The 17693-nt window shown below is 34.7% G+C and overlaps 1 protein-coding gene across 1 annotated transcript in view; it reads left to right on the forward strand.

Moving 5' to 3' along the window:
• Positions 1-17693, forward strand: part of LOC128241322 (uncharacterized) — a 62906-nt gene that overhangs the window by 14779 nt on the left and 30434 nt on the right. The window contains exons 3-5 of the mRNA XM_052958253.1: positions 1893-1963; positions 2617-2656; positions 11371-11463. Coding sequence (XP_052814213.1) covers positions 1893-1963; positions 2617-2656; positions 11371-11463 — 204 coding nt within the window. The remainder of the gene's footprint in view (positions 1-1892; positions 1964-2616; positions 2657-11370; positions 11464-17693) is intronic.

Consider the following 17693-nt stretch of genomic DNA (forward strand, 5'->3'; position numbering starts at 1 on the left):
AATTTAGCATAAACAAAAATATACTGAAGCTTACTTTCGATTTCAATATAGGAGAAAAAGAATGTAATCCACCCAAAATGCACCCTATTTTGACTAGAAATTGTTGAAATATTCTTGGAGGATTACCCCCATGCCCCCCCCTGCCAACATTTTAAACCAAATAAATTATGTAGGACAGGGAAGAATGCAAGTCACAATGTTATGCTCCCTAAGTAACGCCCCGTCCCCTCTAACATAAAATCTGGGGTCCGCATCCAAATATGATGGAAGCTGATAGCTTACAGAATCACCCACAAGTCCGGTCCTTGATAGGAACCAGTATTGATGTCTATATTAAGAGGCCATAAGAAAGTTTCCCAGGTGGGGAATTGAACCCACAACCTCTTTGTGAGAGGTGGACACCTACACAACATGACCGTTTTCACCATTATTTGAGTAATATTTGACAGAACCCTTTGCAGGTGGACATCTGCTGTCTGATCTATTATTTATTACACGGAACTGTAGTTAATTTCACCATACATCTATAAGAAGGAAAATATTGAAGAAAAGATGAAGTGCATGACACTTCACATATCACTGGAAATTGGCCGGCAGTGACTCAGCAATGTTGAGTCATTCTCAAGCTTAAATGCATAATTATGCAAAATAAATTAAAAAATCGGAAGAAAGTGATTGAAGACAATGTGGTTTGATAAATGGCTTTAATAGACAAAATGATCTATTACACTAAATAAATGACATTTCGTTGAATACGAAATCCTTATACGAATACGAAGATGATGAGATGCTAAATCATTAAAGATGCACTCTTACTCCCAAATAAGATTTATCACAATTAATACAATTGTTTTAAATTTTATATACCAAAAAGGATGAATAAATGTCGATATCAGTGTTTTTTATGAAGGATATCAAGTTTTATTTGAAAGAAAGGTGCAAAAACAGGGTATTTCTACCCTATGAGATGATCATAAGTAGATTACAGTAAATCTTTTAGCACTCACCTATCATTTAATATTTTTGTGTTTTCAGGGATTAAATGCACGGCTACAATCTTGTTATCAGAAATTAATATTTTCCATAAATGCGTTTTAAGTAAGTAGTTGAAGGTATATGACTTAAAATGTGTGTTTGTTATACATGTGTAAGTATTGATTTTGAATATAAGAGTGCCACTTTAATTTAAGCATGTGGACAGTCATCATGTAATGTTGGTATCTTATACAGGCCAGAAAGAATGTGAGTTAGCCGGGCCAGTAAGCTTATAGACTGAAGAGCAAGCACCTTACATGCAAGCAGGGGTCCCGGGATTTGAACCCTGCACTGGCAAGACTTCTTTTTAGCCAGTGACTAACTGAATTTGTCCAAAAATAGGCTATTTTGTAGAGGTTTTATCAATGAAGGGGTTAGTTTAAGAGTTATGGAAGTGCGCTGCACCCTGTCCATTTTTTGGAAGCACCCTTCAGCCCTTATTAAGACCAGCATGTGTACCCTTTTGTCTTTATAGAATTAAATGCTTACGGTATTTAAATATTTCTTCTTTTTATAAAAACAAACTGTGATTACGAATTCATACAATTTTAATATATTTGGCAGATGAAACATAAACTGGGTTAGCTTCAATCAAACACAATACCTAACATATGTCATGTCAAATTTACAATTTCTAAATTCTTCACAGCCCCCAAAACAATGTGCCCTTTTCTCCATTGGCAAAACATGTCCCTTTTTGAAATACACTGTCCTACATAAAACATTGCTTAAAACCCTTATATGATAATTATGTTGGTTTCTGTTTCAGACATTTTTACTGTAATGAAATGTACATTTTAAAGACAATGCTTTATTATATGTGGATAAAACATTGCTAATTTTTAAAATTGTTTCAGGACAGTGAAAATGGACAGTGAGGCAAGGGAGACTACTATAGATGAAGATGACTTGCCAGCTGGCTCAGAAGGTGAGTTACCTCCCCTGCATAGAAAAATGTATTTAAGACATAATATTAATTTATTAAATTTAATTAGGGTATAAATTAAATTTAGTTAGGGTATAAAAACTGACTGCGTAAAACTGATATGTTTTTTTTTTACATTTAACAATCAATAATAATCAATAATAATCTATCAAACTGGTCTGTTTGAATTGACATGATAATAGTGGGCTGATCAAAACTGTTAACGAAATTGTTAACTTTCAAGTGGTTACATCTCTGTATTTCTATCAAGATTTAAATCAACTGCTGTGGCTGTTCTTGCTTATATTCAAATATGTAAGCAAATCATCACATTTTTAAGTTTAAAAGTCATCATTACTATGTCAGTTATCACTTTAACAAAATTCTGAAAAATCAGCCTAACGTGTATTAAAACAGATTGACAGAAAGATGTAAACAAATTGTAAAAGTCTTGTGTGATAGTTATAATTATATTCAGCATGTTGTTTTTTAAAAAGTATCTCAAATTTGAATGCTGAGCAAACAAACAGAAGTGGGCTTACATGTTTCCAATGATAAAAGTACAGGTAAACTAACATGTTTTTTTTGCATGACTGATAACACAATAAAAATAAAAAAATCCTTATTTTTATGCTTATCAAACCGTATATTTTCAGCCGGGAACATATTTAAGCGGCAAAAAGGAAACAAGGACAAGTAAGTTTAAAATACGAATATTAAATGTTTTGTTCTTTGTAAAATCTTAAGTTTAGGTTTGTGTGAATATATATGTCTTTCTCACTTTTGAAAAGTTGGTGTATAATCCGATTTCTACACCTACTGTGTCTATGGGTAAGATTTCTAAAGAAGCATCTTTTTTGCTTTCTCAAGTTTAGTTTAATTTATTAACACACTCAGTTATATTTGTCATGACTTTGCAATTTTATTTGCTAATTCTTTTATTTGGAAGACATTATAGTTTCATTACCTTGATGAATAATTTAACGAAAGGCTTAATTTTCATTTTATTTTTCTGTGTTTTGAGCTGAAAAATTGGCTTGAATTTATGAGGGAATAAGATTTTTTTTAATGCCATTAATATGTTTGTATTTTGTACTTACATGGGGTCTGTTTGCAGAATACACTTAAGGAAATTAAGGGAGCATCTTTGCAAAAAAAATGTGCCCAAGTTCACAAAAATATTAGTATTGTTTTGAAGAGAAGCTTCATTCAATCCTTTTTAATATACTCATGGCCAAAAGTTGTGTCCGGTATGGGTTTTATTTGTGCCTTGCAAATCCTCAATGCCAATTTTCAACACATTACTGTACCGGCAGTACTGGCTCAAATTCCAAAATTCTTTTTTAAATGAATGCATATTAGTGTCCTCTTTCCATCGATACCAAATTTATAAGTGTGCGATATAAAACAAAACAGATATTGTAGTTTTTGTAGACCGGACAAGGCTTTTGGATAATGTAGTTTTTGTAGACCGGACAAGACTTTTGGCCATTAGTATACATCATATACAGTGAGGTTTTCAATCCCAATTTAAAAAAAAAAAATGAGGAGCATAAAATTGACCTTTAAACATTAAGTGAATGTAGCAATATAGTTCCAGTCATGAATGTGTCCATAGGTTTTTAAATAAAAGGTTTGGATTCAAGTTGTGCATTATATGATCATGTTATTATTTTTACCCCTCTTTGCCAAAACAGCGCTATTTTCCCCCTAAAATAGTGCCCTGCTCCGTTCCCTTAAAATTGGAAAAAACACTGATGTTTATATTAGTATAACATATAATGTTGCAGTGTTCGAAATTCACGGTAGCACGATAGCCCGAGGCTACCAAATTTCAGCTGGGGCTACTGATTTCCCACAGAAACTAGCCCGACCGGTCTACCGTTTTATCCATAATGATTTAAAAAAACAACACGTAACGCATCATCATAAACACATGTCAAAATTAATTAACGCCCGAAGTGATAAGTAATTATCGATCAGTTTCTATCCAGTGTCTGTGTCTGTTAGCAGCAGTCAAACTCGATGACGTCAATAACTCCGCCCATTATGTAAATGAACGGATAATGTCGGCAGTTTTCGACAACTACGATGGCTATTAAAATCAACAATGCTTAAATAGCAATATGAACTTAGATATTTTATTTATTTCCTTTAAATATATTTTATTTATTAGCTAAATTAAAAAAGAAAGATATTATAAGTCTTTAATGCGGACAGGAAATAATCATTCTACAAAAGTTAAATGCGTAGGAAACAGGTGCCTGTTTACTTCCTGACAAATTTAATCAAAGTGAAAGGAGAACTGTTTGACAAAGTTAACTCGTTGTCAGTGTACAGTGCAGTAAGGTTCTATTTTACAACTTTGAATTGTCATTTATTTTAAAGAACAATTATAGGAATATTGGCAATATAAACATTGGAACATTTTGTTGTAACTTCCGAAACTTGAAAGTGAAACTGAAAGTTGAAAACTGAAAAATGTCATTGCACAATGCTGGTGGATAACGGATTTGACAAGGATGCATTGGATAACAGAACTTAAAGTACATGCATAATTCATTCCTTTAAATAAACGATATGTTCAGAAAATATTTCTCTCTTTTTATTACCTTTTTGGAAACTTTAGTTACTAACCTTTTGATGACTATACTATTATACGTTATGACTATAATTTATTATTGACGCATTGTTCAGATTGGGGAACATTTATTGAAACTGTATGAACGTGCTTGATTGGATGATCAGAATCATTGCAGAATCGTATTCAAACTTCCAAAAATTATTCCGAACGTGTGATACTTTATAGTGTTTAAGTTTGGGCTAGTGAAATTGGGTTCGGGCTAGTAAAATTTCCTAGCCCGAATGGGCTAGTGGATTCCAATCTGAATTTCGTACTCTGATGTTGCAGTCTGATGTTTGATATATATGTTAAATGAAATATGTTTAAACTAAAAATTACAATCAAGCTTTATATTGAATTTTTTCTGTGTCCTTTTTAATTGTCTTAAAATCTAGGGTATAAAGTATATCAGCTAAACTTCTGTTGTGAAATCTGTTATGAATATTTAACGCTGGTGAAAAGAAACGGCGAGTTATTGTTCCCTACTGTTCACATGACATCGTTCTTGTCCAATCAGAGTGCAGCATTGAATGAAACAAACAATGATGTCATAATATCAACAGATTTATGCAAAACGAAATATAGAAAAAACTATAGCAATGTAATTATTAGTATGCAAAAGTTAGCCAGTGTTTTGACTGTGACCTTGCTTCTTGCATTTGTCTTTGATAAATTGACAAGTTGCATTTCAAAGCTGCTTAGAGCAGTTATTATCCTGTTTGCGAGCCTGTCTAACGGGCTTCATTTTGACAAGTAAAATGTGCTGCATTTGACCCCTACAATGGGTTGGAGATAAATTGTCCTGACAGTCTGTCCCATAAAGAGCTTACTGGTCAACGTTATAGTATTAACATGTCTGCATGATCATATTTCATTTGTATGGGATGAAAACTGGTACACTGTTAATGTACAATATAAAAAGCGGAAATTGTCATCTACAACATTTCACAGTTGTCATAAAGGAATACTTTAAAATACTTTTCATGATACTATAGATTGCCTGATATATTTGTCTGAGTGGAAACTCGTTCAAGGACATGACTGAATTATTTTCCTGAGTAGAAGCCTCTTCATAAATTGGCCTGAGGTATTTTCATGAGTGGGGGGCTGTTCATAAGTTGGTCTGTGGTATTTTCTTGAGTGGTGGGCTGTTCATAAGTTGGTCTGTGGTATTTTCATGAGTGGAGGGCTGTTCATAAGTTGGTCTGAGGTATTTTCATGAGTGGAGGGCTGTTCATAAGTTGGTCTGTGGTATTTTCATGAGTGGAGGGCTGTTCATAAGTTGGTCTGGGGTATTTTCATGAGTGGAGGGCTGTTCATAAGTTGGTCTGAGGTATTTTCATGAGTGGAGGGCTGTTCATAAGTTGGTCTGAGGTATTTTCATGAGTGGAGGGCTGTTCATAAGTTGGTCTGGGGTATTTTCATAAGTGGAGGGCTGTTCATAAGTTGGTCTGAGGTATTTTCTTGAGTGGAGGGCTGTTCATAGGTTGGTCTGAGGTATTTTCATGAGTGGAGGGCTGTTCATAGGTTGGTCTGAGGTATTTTCTTGAGTGGAGGGCTGTTCATAGGTTGGTCTGAGGTATTTTCATGAGTGGAGGGCTGTTCATAGGTTGGTCTGTGGTATTTTCATGAGTGGAGGGCTGTTCATAGGTTGGTCTGAGGTATTTTCATGAGTGGAGGGCTGTTCATAGGTTGGTCTGTGGTATTTTCATGAGTGGAGGGCTGTTCATAGGTTGGTCTGAGGTATTTTCATGAGTGGAGGGCTGTTCATAGGTTGGTCTGAGGTATTTTCATGAGTGGAGCGCTGTTCATAGGTTGGTCTGTGGTATTTTCATGAGTGGAGGGCTGTTCATAGGTTGGTCTGTGGTATTTTCATGAGTGGAGGGCTGTTCATAGGTTGGTCTGTGGTATTTTCATGAGTGGAGGGCTGTTCATAGGTTGGTCTGTGGTATTTTCATGAGTGGAGGGCTGTTCATAGGTTGGTCTGAGGTATTTTCATGAGTGGAGGGCTGTTCATAGGTTGGTCTGAGGTATTTTCATGAGTGGAGGGCTGTTCATAAGTTGGTCTGAGGTATTTTCATGAGTGGAGGGCTGTTCATAAGTTGGTCTGAGGTATTTTCATGAGTGGAGGGCTGTTCATAGGTTGGTCTGAGGTATTTTCATGAGTGGAGGGCTGTTCATAGGTTGGTCTGAGGTATTTTCATGAGTGGAGGGCTGTTCATAGGTTGGTCTGAGGTATTTTCATGAGTGGAGGGCTGTTCATAGGTTGGTCTGAGGTATTTTCATGAGTGGAGGGCTGTTCATAAGTTGGTCTGTGGTATTTTCTTGGGTAGAAGATTGTTCATAAACTGGCCTGAGAAATTTTCCTGAGTAGAAGCTTTATCATATTCTGGCCTAAGGTATTTTTGTGAGTAGAAGCTTGTTTATAATCTTAACTGGTATATTTTCTTGAGAAGAAGCTTGTTCATGAACTTGACTGTAATATTTTCTTGAGTGTAATCTTGTTCATGAACTTGGCTGAGATATTGTCATCAGTGAAATCTTGTTTATGAACTTTACTGAGATATTTTCCTGAGTAGAAGCTTGTTTATGAAATTGACAGATATATTTTTGAGTAGAAACTTCAAGGAACTTTCTTCATGAATTTGCCAATTTTTTCCAGTGTTTGTTCATGAGCACTTCACAGTTATCTTTCCTTGGTCAACGCTTGTTCATGAATCTTGTGTTGTTGACTGTGTTTGTGAGATGAATCTTGAAAATGCATACTTTAATTACCATAGTTTCCGTCTTAATGTGATGTAACAGGACCGGATCAGTTCATTGAAATGGGACAAGACGATATATATTTTTGTCATATGAATTTAAGGCAAATTTAAGTCTCTATTTCGGTGTTGCTTATCAAGTATAAGTGATGTGTTATCGTCCCAGCTTGAGGTCTCAGTAGGGGGTCGTCAGTTTATCATTTTGGGGGAAATTTTTGAAAATGACATGGTTTACTTTCACTCTATTATCATCATATCTTATAAGTGCACATTAGATAAGGCCTTGAACTGCGCAAATTTTGACAGTTTGAAGGAACTGGGAATTGCTTAGACTCTAGGCATTTTTTGTATTCTTGCAGGTATGATTTTAACCTAAGTATTGTAGTTGTATTACTGATATCTGATTGCCAATTTAAAAAGTGAATGCTTCAGGGAACGATTTATGATTGGAACACTCACCTGCTAAAGGTATTTTTAGTAAAATTATCAGGTATTTATGCACCAGTCAATTGTAACCATGCCCCCCCCCCCCCAGATCCGGGGGTATAGCCGGAAATGTGCTGTTTTTTTACCTTCACGGTATCTCCACAGTGCCGGGTGAATGAGGTGGTTTTGTCTTCGCGCCAAATATAGCAGGGAATGGGCCTAACCTAGGGTGCGGGGGCATTTGGCGGGGATTTTACCATCAGTTCGTCCCCAAAGAACAGGGATTTTACCCGGGCTTGGCTGGACCGAAAGTCAAAGTCCCCGCTATTCCCCGGACCTGGGGGCGCTGTGGTTACAATTGACTGACACATAACTCCATCATAACCCCAATTCATAATGTGTGACTCGCACCATCACGTCTGTCAGTCTGCCCAATTTTGTCTGGTCCATATCTTTCTCATTCATTGTCAAATTCTAAAATTATTTGGCAAAATTAAGTGATCACAATAGCAAGAGGATGTCAAAGTCACAGTAACCATCTAAACTTAGTATGTTTTTTTTGTTTTTTTGCCTGAGCGGATCCTTGCTTATTACTCAGAAGAAAAAATAGCTTTTTCCTTTCTTATAGTGTTCAGTTAGAAATATCCCATGAATTCCTTTATTTGAGCCAGTGGGCGTGGATGAGCTTCACTTAAATAACTCGCTAAATATACCAGATTAGTGACTTAATGGAAATTTGGCCGTTGCTTAATATTTTATAGAAATTTGGCTGTTGCTTACCTTTTAAATGGAAATTTGGCCATTGCTTACATATAAATTGGAAATTTGGCTGTTGCTTAAATATTTTATAGAAATTTGGCTGTCGCTTACATTTTAAATGGAAATTTGGCCATTGCTTACATATAAAATGGAAATTTGGCCGTTGCTTAGGCATTAAATTGAAATTTGGCAGCTGCTTCGATATTTAGTGGAAATTTGGCAGCTGCTTCGATATTTAGTGGAAATTTGGCAGCTGCTTAGGTATTAAATGGAAATTTGGCGGTAACAATGCTTAGATATCAAGTGGAAGTTTTGTGACTGCTTACATATTTAATGGAAATTTGGCTGTTGCTTAGATATGAAATGGAAATTTCACCATTACTTAAATATTAAATGAAAATAGGGCAGTTGCTTAGATATTAAATGGAAATTTGGCCATTGCTTCGATATTAATGGAAAGTTGTCCTTTGCGTCAATTATTAAATGGAAATTTTGCTAATGCTTAGATATTAAATGAAAATTTTGCTTGTTTAGATATCAAATGGAAATTTGTTTGCTTAGATATTAAATGGAAATTTTGCTTGCTTAGATATTAAATGGAAATTGGGCAGTTGCTTTGATATTAAATGGAAATTTTGTGGTTGCTTGGATATTAATTGAAATTTGGCTCTTCATAGAATAAGATATTAAACGGAATATTGGCCATTGCTAAGATATTAAATGGAAAGTTGGCTGTTGCTAAGATATTAAATGGAAAGTTGGCCATTGCTAAGATATTAAATGGAAAGTTGGCCGTTGCTAAGATATTAAATGGAAAGTTGGCTGTTGCTTAGATATTAAATGGAAAGTTGGCCGCTGCTAAGATATTAAATGGAAAGTTGGCCGCTGCTAAGATATTAAATGGAAAGTTGGCCGTTGCTAAGATATAAAATGGAAAGTTGGCCGTTGCTAAGATATTAAATTGATGAGCTTAAACACTAAACTGATTAACTGGCACTCCAACATTGATTTTTTTTAACTTCAAAACATTTTTTTTGGTATCAGTAGTATATTATAAACTTCAAGTAAAGAAACATGTAGACCTGTAGCATTTTCCAACAGTTTTATCTAAAACAGGAACATAAATTTTGACTTGAGTGTGTTTAGTGAAGCCAAAACAAACTTGTGTTCATGCAGCTCAATTCACATTTTAGGATATTCCGTTAATTTATGTGTTCATTTTGGAGTTGTATCGAAAGCTCTGCAAATATTCTAGAAATATTTAGCTCTTTGATGCTTCAGCTTTTTGTACCTTTCAAAATGTTACTCTCTGTCATTGAATATGTGGATTATAAACTTTTGTCAATATTCCAAAGATATTCCACAGCCAAAAGTTGTAATCAAGTTCAGTTAGTTTTTAACAATTTATTAATTGAATTTTTGGCTCTAAAATAAGTTTCCTTTGAAATATTGATCAAAGGATTGTATCAAAATTTTCAATGTGTATTTAAACATATACTATTTTTAGTATCTTAATTTTAATGTTATATGGTAAAATAAACAGTGATTGAGATTTGACTTAATTAGTTATGTGATATTTGAGCCTGATTGAGATTTGACTTAAGTAGTTGTGTGATATTGGAGCCTGATTGAGATTTTACTTAAGTAGTTGTGTGATATTGGATCCTGATTGGGATTTGACGTAAGCAGTTTTGTGATATTGGAGCCTGATTGAGATTTGACTTAAGTAGTTGTGTGATATTGGAGCGTGATTGAGATTTGACTTAAGTAGTTGTGTGATATTGGAGCCTGATTGAGATTTGACTTAAGTAGTTCTGTGATATTGGAGCCTGATTGAGATTTTACTTAAGTAGTTATGTGATATTGGAGCCTGATTGAGATTTGACTTAAGTAGTTCTGTGATATTGGAGCCTGATTGAGATTTGACTTAAGTAGTTGTGTGATATTGGAGCCTGATTGAGATTTTACTTAAGTAGTTGTGTGATATTGGAGCCTGATTGAGATTTGACTTAAGTAGTTATGTGATATTGGAGCCTGATTGAGATTTGACTTAAGTAGTTGTGTGATATTGGATCCTGATTGGGATTTGACGTAAGCAGTTTTGTGATATTGGAGCCTGGTTGAGCTTTGACTTAAGTAGTTCTATGATATTGAAGCATGATTGAGACTTAACTTAAGTAGTTCTGTGATATTGGGGATCCTGATTGTGATTTGACTTAAGTAGTTGTGTGATATTGGATCCTGATTGAGATTTGACTTAAGTGGTTATGTGATATTGGAGTCTGATTGAGATTTTACCTAAGTAATTTTGTGATATTGGAGCGTGATTGAGATTTGACTTAAGTAGTTATGTGATATTGGAGTCTGATTGAGATTTTACCTAAGTAATTTTGTGATATTGGAGCTGAGAGATTTGACTTAAGTAGTTATGTGATTTTGGAGTCTGATTGAGATTTTACCTAAGTAATTTTGTGATATTGTAGCGTGATTGAGATTTGACTTGAGTAGTTATGTGATATTGGAGTCTGATTGAGATTTTACCTAAGTAATTTTGTGATATTGGAGCGTGATTGAGATTTGACTTAAGTAGTTATGTGATATTGGAGTCTGATTGAGATTTTACCTAAGTAATTTTGTGATATTGGAGCGTGATTGAGGTTTGACTTAAGTAGTTATGTGATATTGGAGTCTGATTGAGATTTTACCTAAGTAATTTTGTGATATTGGAGCCTGGTTACCTGGCTTGAAAATTTTAACAAGCCCTGCTGTGTAAACTGCAGATAATTTTGATAACTGCCATATTTTTTATTCTCTCTGATTAATTTGATTCTGTTTTGCAGGGAGGCCAAAGGTGGGTCAGATAAGCGTCTACGCTGGCGCTCAGCCGTGGAGAAAACCCAGGGGTGCAGTTTAGCCTCCAGTCTCAATAGCAGGTATATGTCTGGTGGGTGGTGGTAATCATTGTAATCTTCACCATCACTATTATCATCATCATCATCACCATCATCATCATCATCATCATCATCATCATCATCATCATCATCATCATCATCATCATCATCATCATCAACATTAACATCAACATCATTATCATCATTATCATCATCAACATAATCATCATCATTATCATCAAAATCATCATCATCATCATCATCATCATCATCATCACCATCATTATCATCATCATCATCATCATCATCATCATCATCATCATAGTCGTCATCTTCGTAATTGTCGTCTTCGTAATTGTCGACTTCGTCATCTTCACCATCACCATTATCATCATCATCATCATCACCACCATTATAGGCATTATCGTCGTCATCATTGTTATTATCATCATCATCATCATCATCAACAACATCAATGCTATCATCACCATCTCCATCATCATCAGCAGCCATATCTTCATGTTCCCGTTCATCATTATTGTTATTATCCTTAATGATCACTGTAACCATTTTGATTTAATTTATTATCATTCATCATCATCATCAACTTCATCATGATGTTGTTGTTATTATTGTCTTCAACCTTTTACGAAAATATTGTACATTTTTAAATAACATAGAAAAAGACACTACCCCATTGCATAGAGCCATCAGATGTTGTTGCTATGTTTATTGTAAAAAAAAAGTTTTTTCTTTGATCTGCAGACATAATTTATATTTGCTCTCATTTTCTGTCTGTCACTCTTATGGCAAATATATATTTCAGTAACCTTGTGTATGTGTTGGTAAAATTTAGTACGGTGTAACCAAACATTTAGTATAGTGTAACCAGATATTTTTTGAGGATTTTCATCTTCTGTAAGGCAATGAAAATGAAAAGGCTGATTGTTCAGATCTTTGTGAAATTTAGCAATGTTGTCAACGTGGTTGTTACAAATGTTAACGTCGTTGTTGTAAACTATTAAATCTTGACTTAAACTTATGAAGTTTCATTATCACACATGTGATCTTCCGAACCAGATTTAAAAAAATCAGACTCTGATTTAAGACAACTGTTTATGCTTTACATGTTGTATTTTAGTAATGAGCGCATCATTAAATATTTTTCCTTTAAAAGTTAACAATGATGCCATAAATCATGTTGTTAACTTTAACAAAGTTCGGAACAATCGGCCTATATCATCTATGAAACGTCTGTTACAATGGAGAATCAAGCCGTAGTATTCACAAATATAATGGAGCATATATGCTCTACATTTCGTATGTGTGTTAATTAAACCTTTCAGTCGATATCTCTTTTGTTGATGAGGACGAGAAAGAAGTCTGGATATTGACAAATTGAAGAAGTACCATTCATGAACAGACAAACAATCAAGGACATTTCAGCTTTCAGGACATTAAAGCTGCACTCTCACAGATTGATTGTTTGTTTTGACAACTTTTTTTAATTTTTTGTCTTTGAATGGGCCAATTTTGCGGAAAAGTCAGGAAACCAGTGATGTATAACTGCTAAAAGAGCACATTGCAGTTTTTCATATTTATGTTTGAAAAGTGATGTTTTATGGCTAAAAGCTTTACTTATGCCTAAAGAAATATCAAATGTTCGGCAGTTTACCAACAAATTGTTCTATTGTGAGTGGTCTTATATGACTGAATTGAAGGCGCTGATGCCAAAATGAGCTAATTCTGAGACAAAAAAAGGTCAAAAATCAGTTTGTGAGAGTGCAGCTTTAAATGACAAAATTCAAAGATACAAAAAAGAGACCAATTTAAAAGTTTAAATGCACATTCTGTGCACAGCATATTAAGATGATTAAAGAGTACCTTTACAATACACTTTTTTTTTTCATATTTCAATGCCCTTGCTCCATTATATTCGTGAGAAGTACATCTTGATTCTCCATCGTGTCTGTAATCTATCGTTGAATAAAAGCGGTGGTGATCAGTTGGGTACGTGTTTTGAACGGCGTAGTTCACCCATATAATTGTTGCATGATGTGTTGTTTCCAAGATGATTATGAGTTGCGACATGCAATTATGGGCCTTTGTGGACATCTAAGTTTGACAAACAAAATAATAATTGATGGAAAATACCATAAATAATGAAATGTTGATAACGCCAATGCCACAATCAAGTGGGCTTTAATTTCAAACATTTTTTTTAATGGTTGACGTTAATGCATCATGTTTTGAAGAATTTTTACAATTATCTAACTCATAGCAGCAATGGCATTCATCCTTGCTAGTTTGGGCTGAATACTTTTCAAAGTGTCTATTTCAAATGCTTGATTGTTTTAAATTCTGAAATGAATCATAAGATCTTTCTTTAGTTATGTTTGATCAAGTTTGCGCATAAGCACTCGAAATAAGAAATAAGATAACATGCTTCATAGACTATTAGTTCTTTAATTATGCAGGTCATTAAATTTAAAAAAAAATTACTTTCATTCATATGATGTTAAATTTAGCGAAATACGCAATGTATAGTCATTATTTACGCAATTTTAGAGATATCATCATATCATCATGAACATTTCAGTATTGTTTCCTACAATATCATTTCATTTAAATAGCAAATAAAACAATAAAAGCGAATACAGTCTAAAGGCCCGTAATCGATGTCACGGCTGATATTAGATCAAAAGATCAAAACAGGTATTACTGAATTAACATTGTGGGCTAGGGATGGAATTATTAGCTCATCTCTTTTTGGAGAAAAAAGTTCAGATATTGCCATAGCCTTGGTGTCGTTGTCATCATCTTTGGCATTGTTAACGGCAGCATGCAACTTCTAAAGCCTAAGCCATAACTCAATAAACAGTTCAAAAAATTCAAATGCAAGTACATATGTTGCCAAAGACAATATGCACATATTAAGCAACTCCCATTTCTCATAACTTGATAACTAATACCCTAAATGACTGGGTATAAGACAATAGGGGGTATTAGACGCAGACAAAAAAATCCGTGAGAAATCTGAGAAAAAAAACCTTTTAATCTATGTTTTGGGTTAAAGGACGCATAGAAAATATGTCAAAAACGTCTGTCAATTTCGGCCACCATGTTTGTTGACAGTGACGAAAAAAAATATTTCGTGAAAATGGCGATGGTTATCTTTAAAACCATACAATGATAATGCAAAATGTGTTTCATTTTAATTCGTTTTATGTTAGGAAAGGCACTTAAAATAACTGATTGTGACCATTTGTTTCTGGATAGCACTGAAAGGTGCCTTTTAAGAAAATTTGTAAGATTTCTTTTTGACAGTATCGTAAACGATAACCTGTCGAAAATGAAAAGTTAAGTTATGCATAAACCTTATATTGTACGGGTTTGTTCTCAAAATGTCAACACCTACAGAAATGAATAAACTTTGCGTAAATTAGCGAAAAAAACAAGACCATTGTCGCATCAATTTGTAATATTGGTATGTAAAACAGAACTAAAGGCAGTGCGAGTTTTTCACACCTTATCGTACAACTGACAAAAAATATTTTGACAGTGTGAAACTTTGCTTTTTATATCCATGTTTAATTATTGTTGAATTCAATTTATTATTCAAAATAATATTGAATAACTTTTATCGAAAAATATTTTGGTTTAAATTATTAACGTCTAATGATATACCGTATCCCGATCTTCAACTGCCGTTTTAACCCGTATATACTCGATCAATATGACGCGAGTTACATCCCTTTCTACATAAATCTAAACAAACTCTCGGCTTGAATTCGACCTCAGAAAAAAAGTTCAAAAAATTGTTACTGGGTATTATACGCAGGCATTTTTTTTACATCGTATTCTGAGGGAAAAAACTGCGTCTAATACCCAGTCATTTACGGTAATAATAATTGTCAATTATCGCCCTTCTTCAACTGAAAAATAATTAAGCAGATGAGCATGTTGCCCTTCGCTGCTATCTTGTTCCAAATCTACGCAATAATGAAGTGCCCCAGGTTTCCAAGATCACTTATATACCAAGATATAGTACGTAGTATTGTCACTGTAGAAATTTAGTGGAATGTGACCTATCTTTTGTAGCAATCTGAAAAAGCTAAGAAAATGGTAAGATGTTTGCAACTAAAAACCCTCACCACATCCCTCTCCCCACTCCCACCTCCTTGCACTTGAACCTGTGTACTATAGTGCTAAAACCCAGGGATGATAAAATTCCGGATTAATCCGGAATTCCGGATTTAAGGCCTCACGGATCGATTTTGAGATTAATGTAAATCCGTTGAGTTTTTTTTCTAGGGGGGAGGGGTACAGGGAGCGATTCGAGCTCAGTTCGAACAATATGGGTACGAAAGGTGAGTTTTCCGGAAGTGTAAAGCCGGAAATTAACGAACCTATTACGTCTTGGCAATCGAGCTATATGATTAGTTAAGATAGCATCCGGTGATTACGGAAATTACCGATGGGACTAGAAGACAGTATCCGGATATGACAGACGACGAAGACGAATAAACGGGTATTGGAAAATTAGAAAAAAAACGACCACCACCAACTTCTAAAAACATCGATTCGTCGATTTTAAGGGTATATTTGCCATTTATTTTTGAAGAGCAATTTCCGAAACGTTTCTTTTTAAGTTAATAGAAAGTGATCAAACTGAGAATGAATTTTTCGCATGTAGCATTATTTCGGACATCCCGATTCGGATTGTGTCATAATAATGGATTTTTATTTGGCCGATTGAAGTTTACGCTGTTTCTTTATTTTTCTCATAATGTTTGAAGCATTGTTCTCAATAAAAGTGGCTGTTGACCATAATGGGAGGTTCAAATGAAAATTGGTTTGGTTCAAATTTAAAAAAAAAAACATGAATAAATATTTTGTAGTAGTAATATATATTACGTAGAGGCAGTCATTTTATTTTCTATTTGAGACAGTTCAACAAAACTTCTTGAGGACCCAGTTTGAGTGAGATTTAAATTCTATAGTTGTAATTTGTATTTCCCCATCCAGGTATGTTGATGGTTACAAAAGTCAGGGATGAAAGACACCTCAGCAAGTGCATCCAGTGACTGACAATTCAATCCGGAGGCCATGATACTTGGATTTATGGCTGGACATGCTCCCTGGCACCACAGTAGTGTGTCTTACTTAAGACACTTGCCAAAGATACAAAAGCTCTCAGCGACATAAAACTTCAAAGGTGTACAGCATCATACAAGATGACTTACGGAGTGGCTAGCCATTTCAATGATGAACTTGTGGAGGAGCTAATGGATCTCGGTTTTGTTTCAACTAAGACAAGTCAACACACACAAACAATGAGAAAACTGTTGCAGCTATTTTTCTGCTATAGAGAAAGAAATAGTGTTGAGATATTTGGCCTCCTTAAAAATCACAAGGGCTGATTCTAAATCAATTTTCATAGAATTTGAAAGCCTGTTTGAGAGACTTGAACTGCCATGGGACAATCTAGTTTAAGTGTGCTACTGGACTCATGTAACACCATGAGGGGAAAAAAATCTGGCTTGGGGACCAGAATACGTCATTGTCCACCATGTCCACAACGGCTACGCTGCCAAAGCATTTAAGTCCCGTTTGGATATTACTTGGAATAATGTATATAACATTTAATAACATTATATTCTCATCAAATGTGCAGAAAATGGAATTGAATAAATACCACTTTTACCTGACAATAAACATTTGCAAGCATGATAATTGATATGTTGTTCATTATTATAAATCAAACATCCCACAGTGTAGACTGTTCATACACAGGCATTTGATCATAGCCAGTTGAGTTTTATGGGAAGTGGACAACTGAATCAAAATGTCAGGTATATGTCTAATGCCTGTGACTTCAGGTAAAAAAAAAAGTAAATTTAACTGTTTAAAGACAAAGGTGTTAAACTTCACTGCTAATATTCCTTATTATTGTTCTGATTGTGGATGTCTCGTGTTGAACATAATTATATCTACTTAACCGAAAGGTGTACTCCTTGAACACTATTCTAAGGCAAAAAAGGGTATTAGAATCCCTGAAATACAGAAAGCTTCGGGGGGCTTCGCCCCCCTTATCCCCCCACCAGGGCTTTGCCCTGGACCCATTGGGGGCCTTGTGCGGCCCCCTGAACCCCACGCAAACATTTTCAGGATTGGCAACTTGGCTCTGTTATCATCCCTGTAAAACCCTAGGAGCACCTTCTAGTATAGGTTATAGTGTCTGTTTAATGTTCATTTATCAGTTTAAATGT

The sequence above is a fragment of the Mya arenaria genome, chromosome 7 (genome assembly GCF_026914265.1).
Source record: "Mya arenaria isolate MELC-2E11 chromosome 7, ASM2691426v1".
In the NCBI taxonomy this organism is placed as follows: Eukaryota; Metazoa; Mollusca; class Bivalvia; order Myida; family Myidae; genus Mya; species Mya arenaria.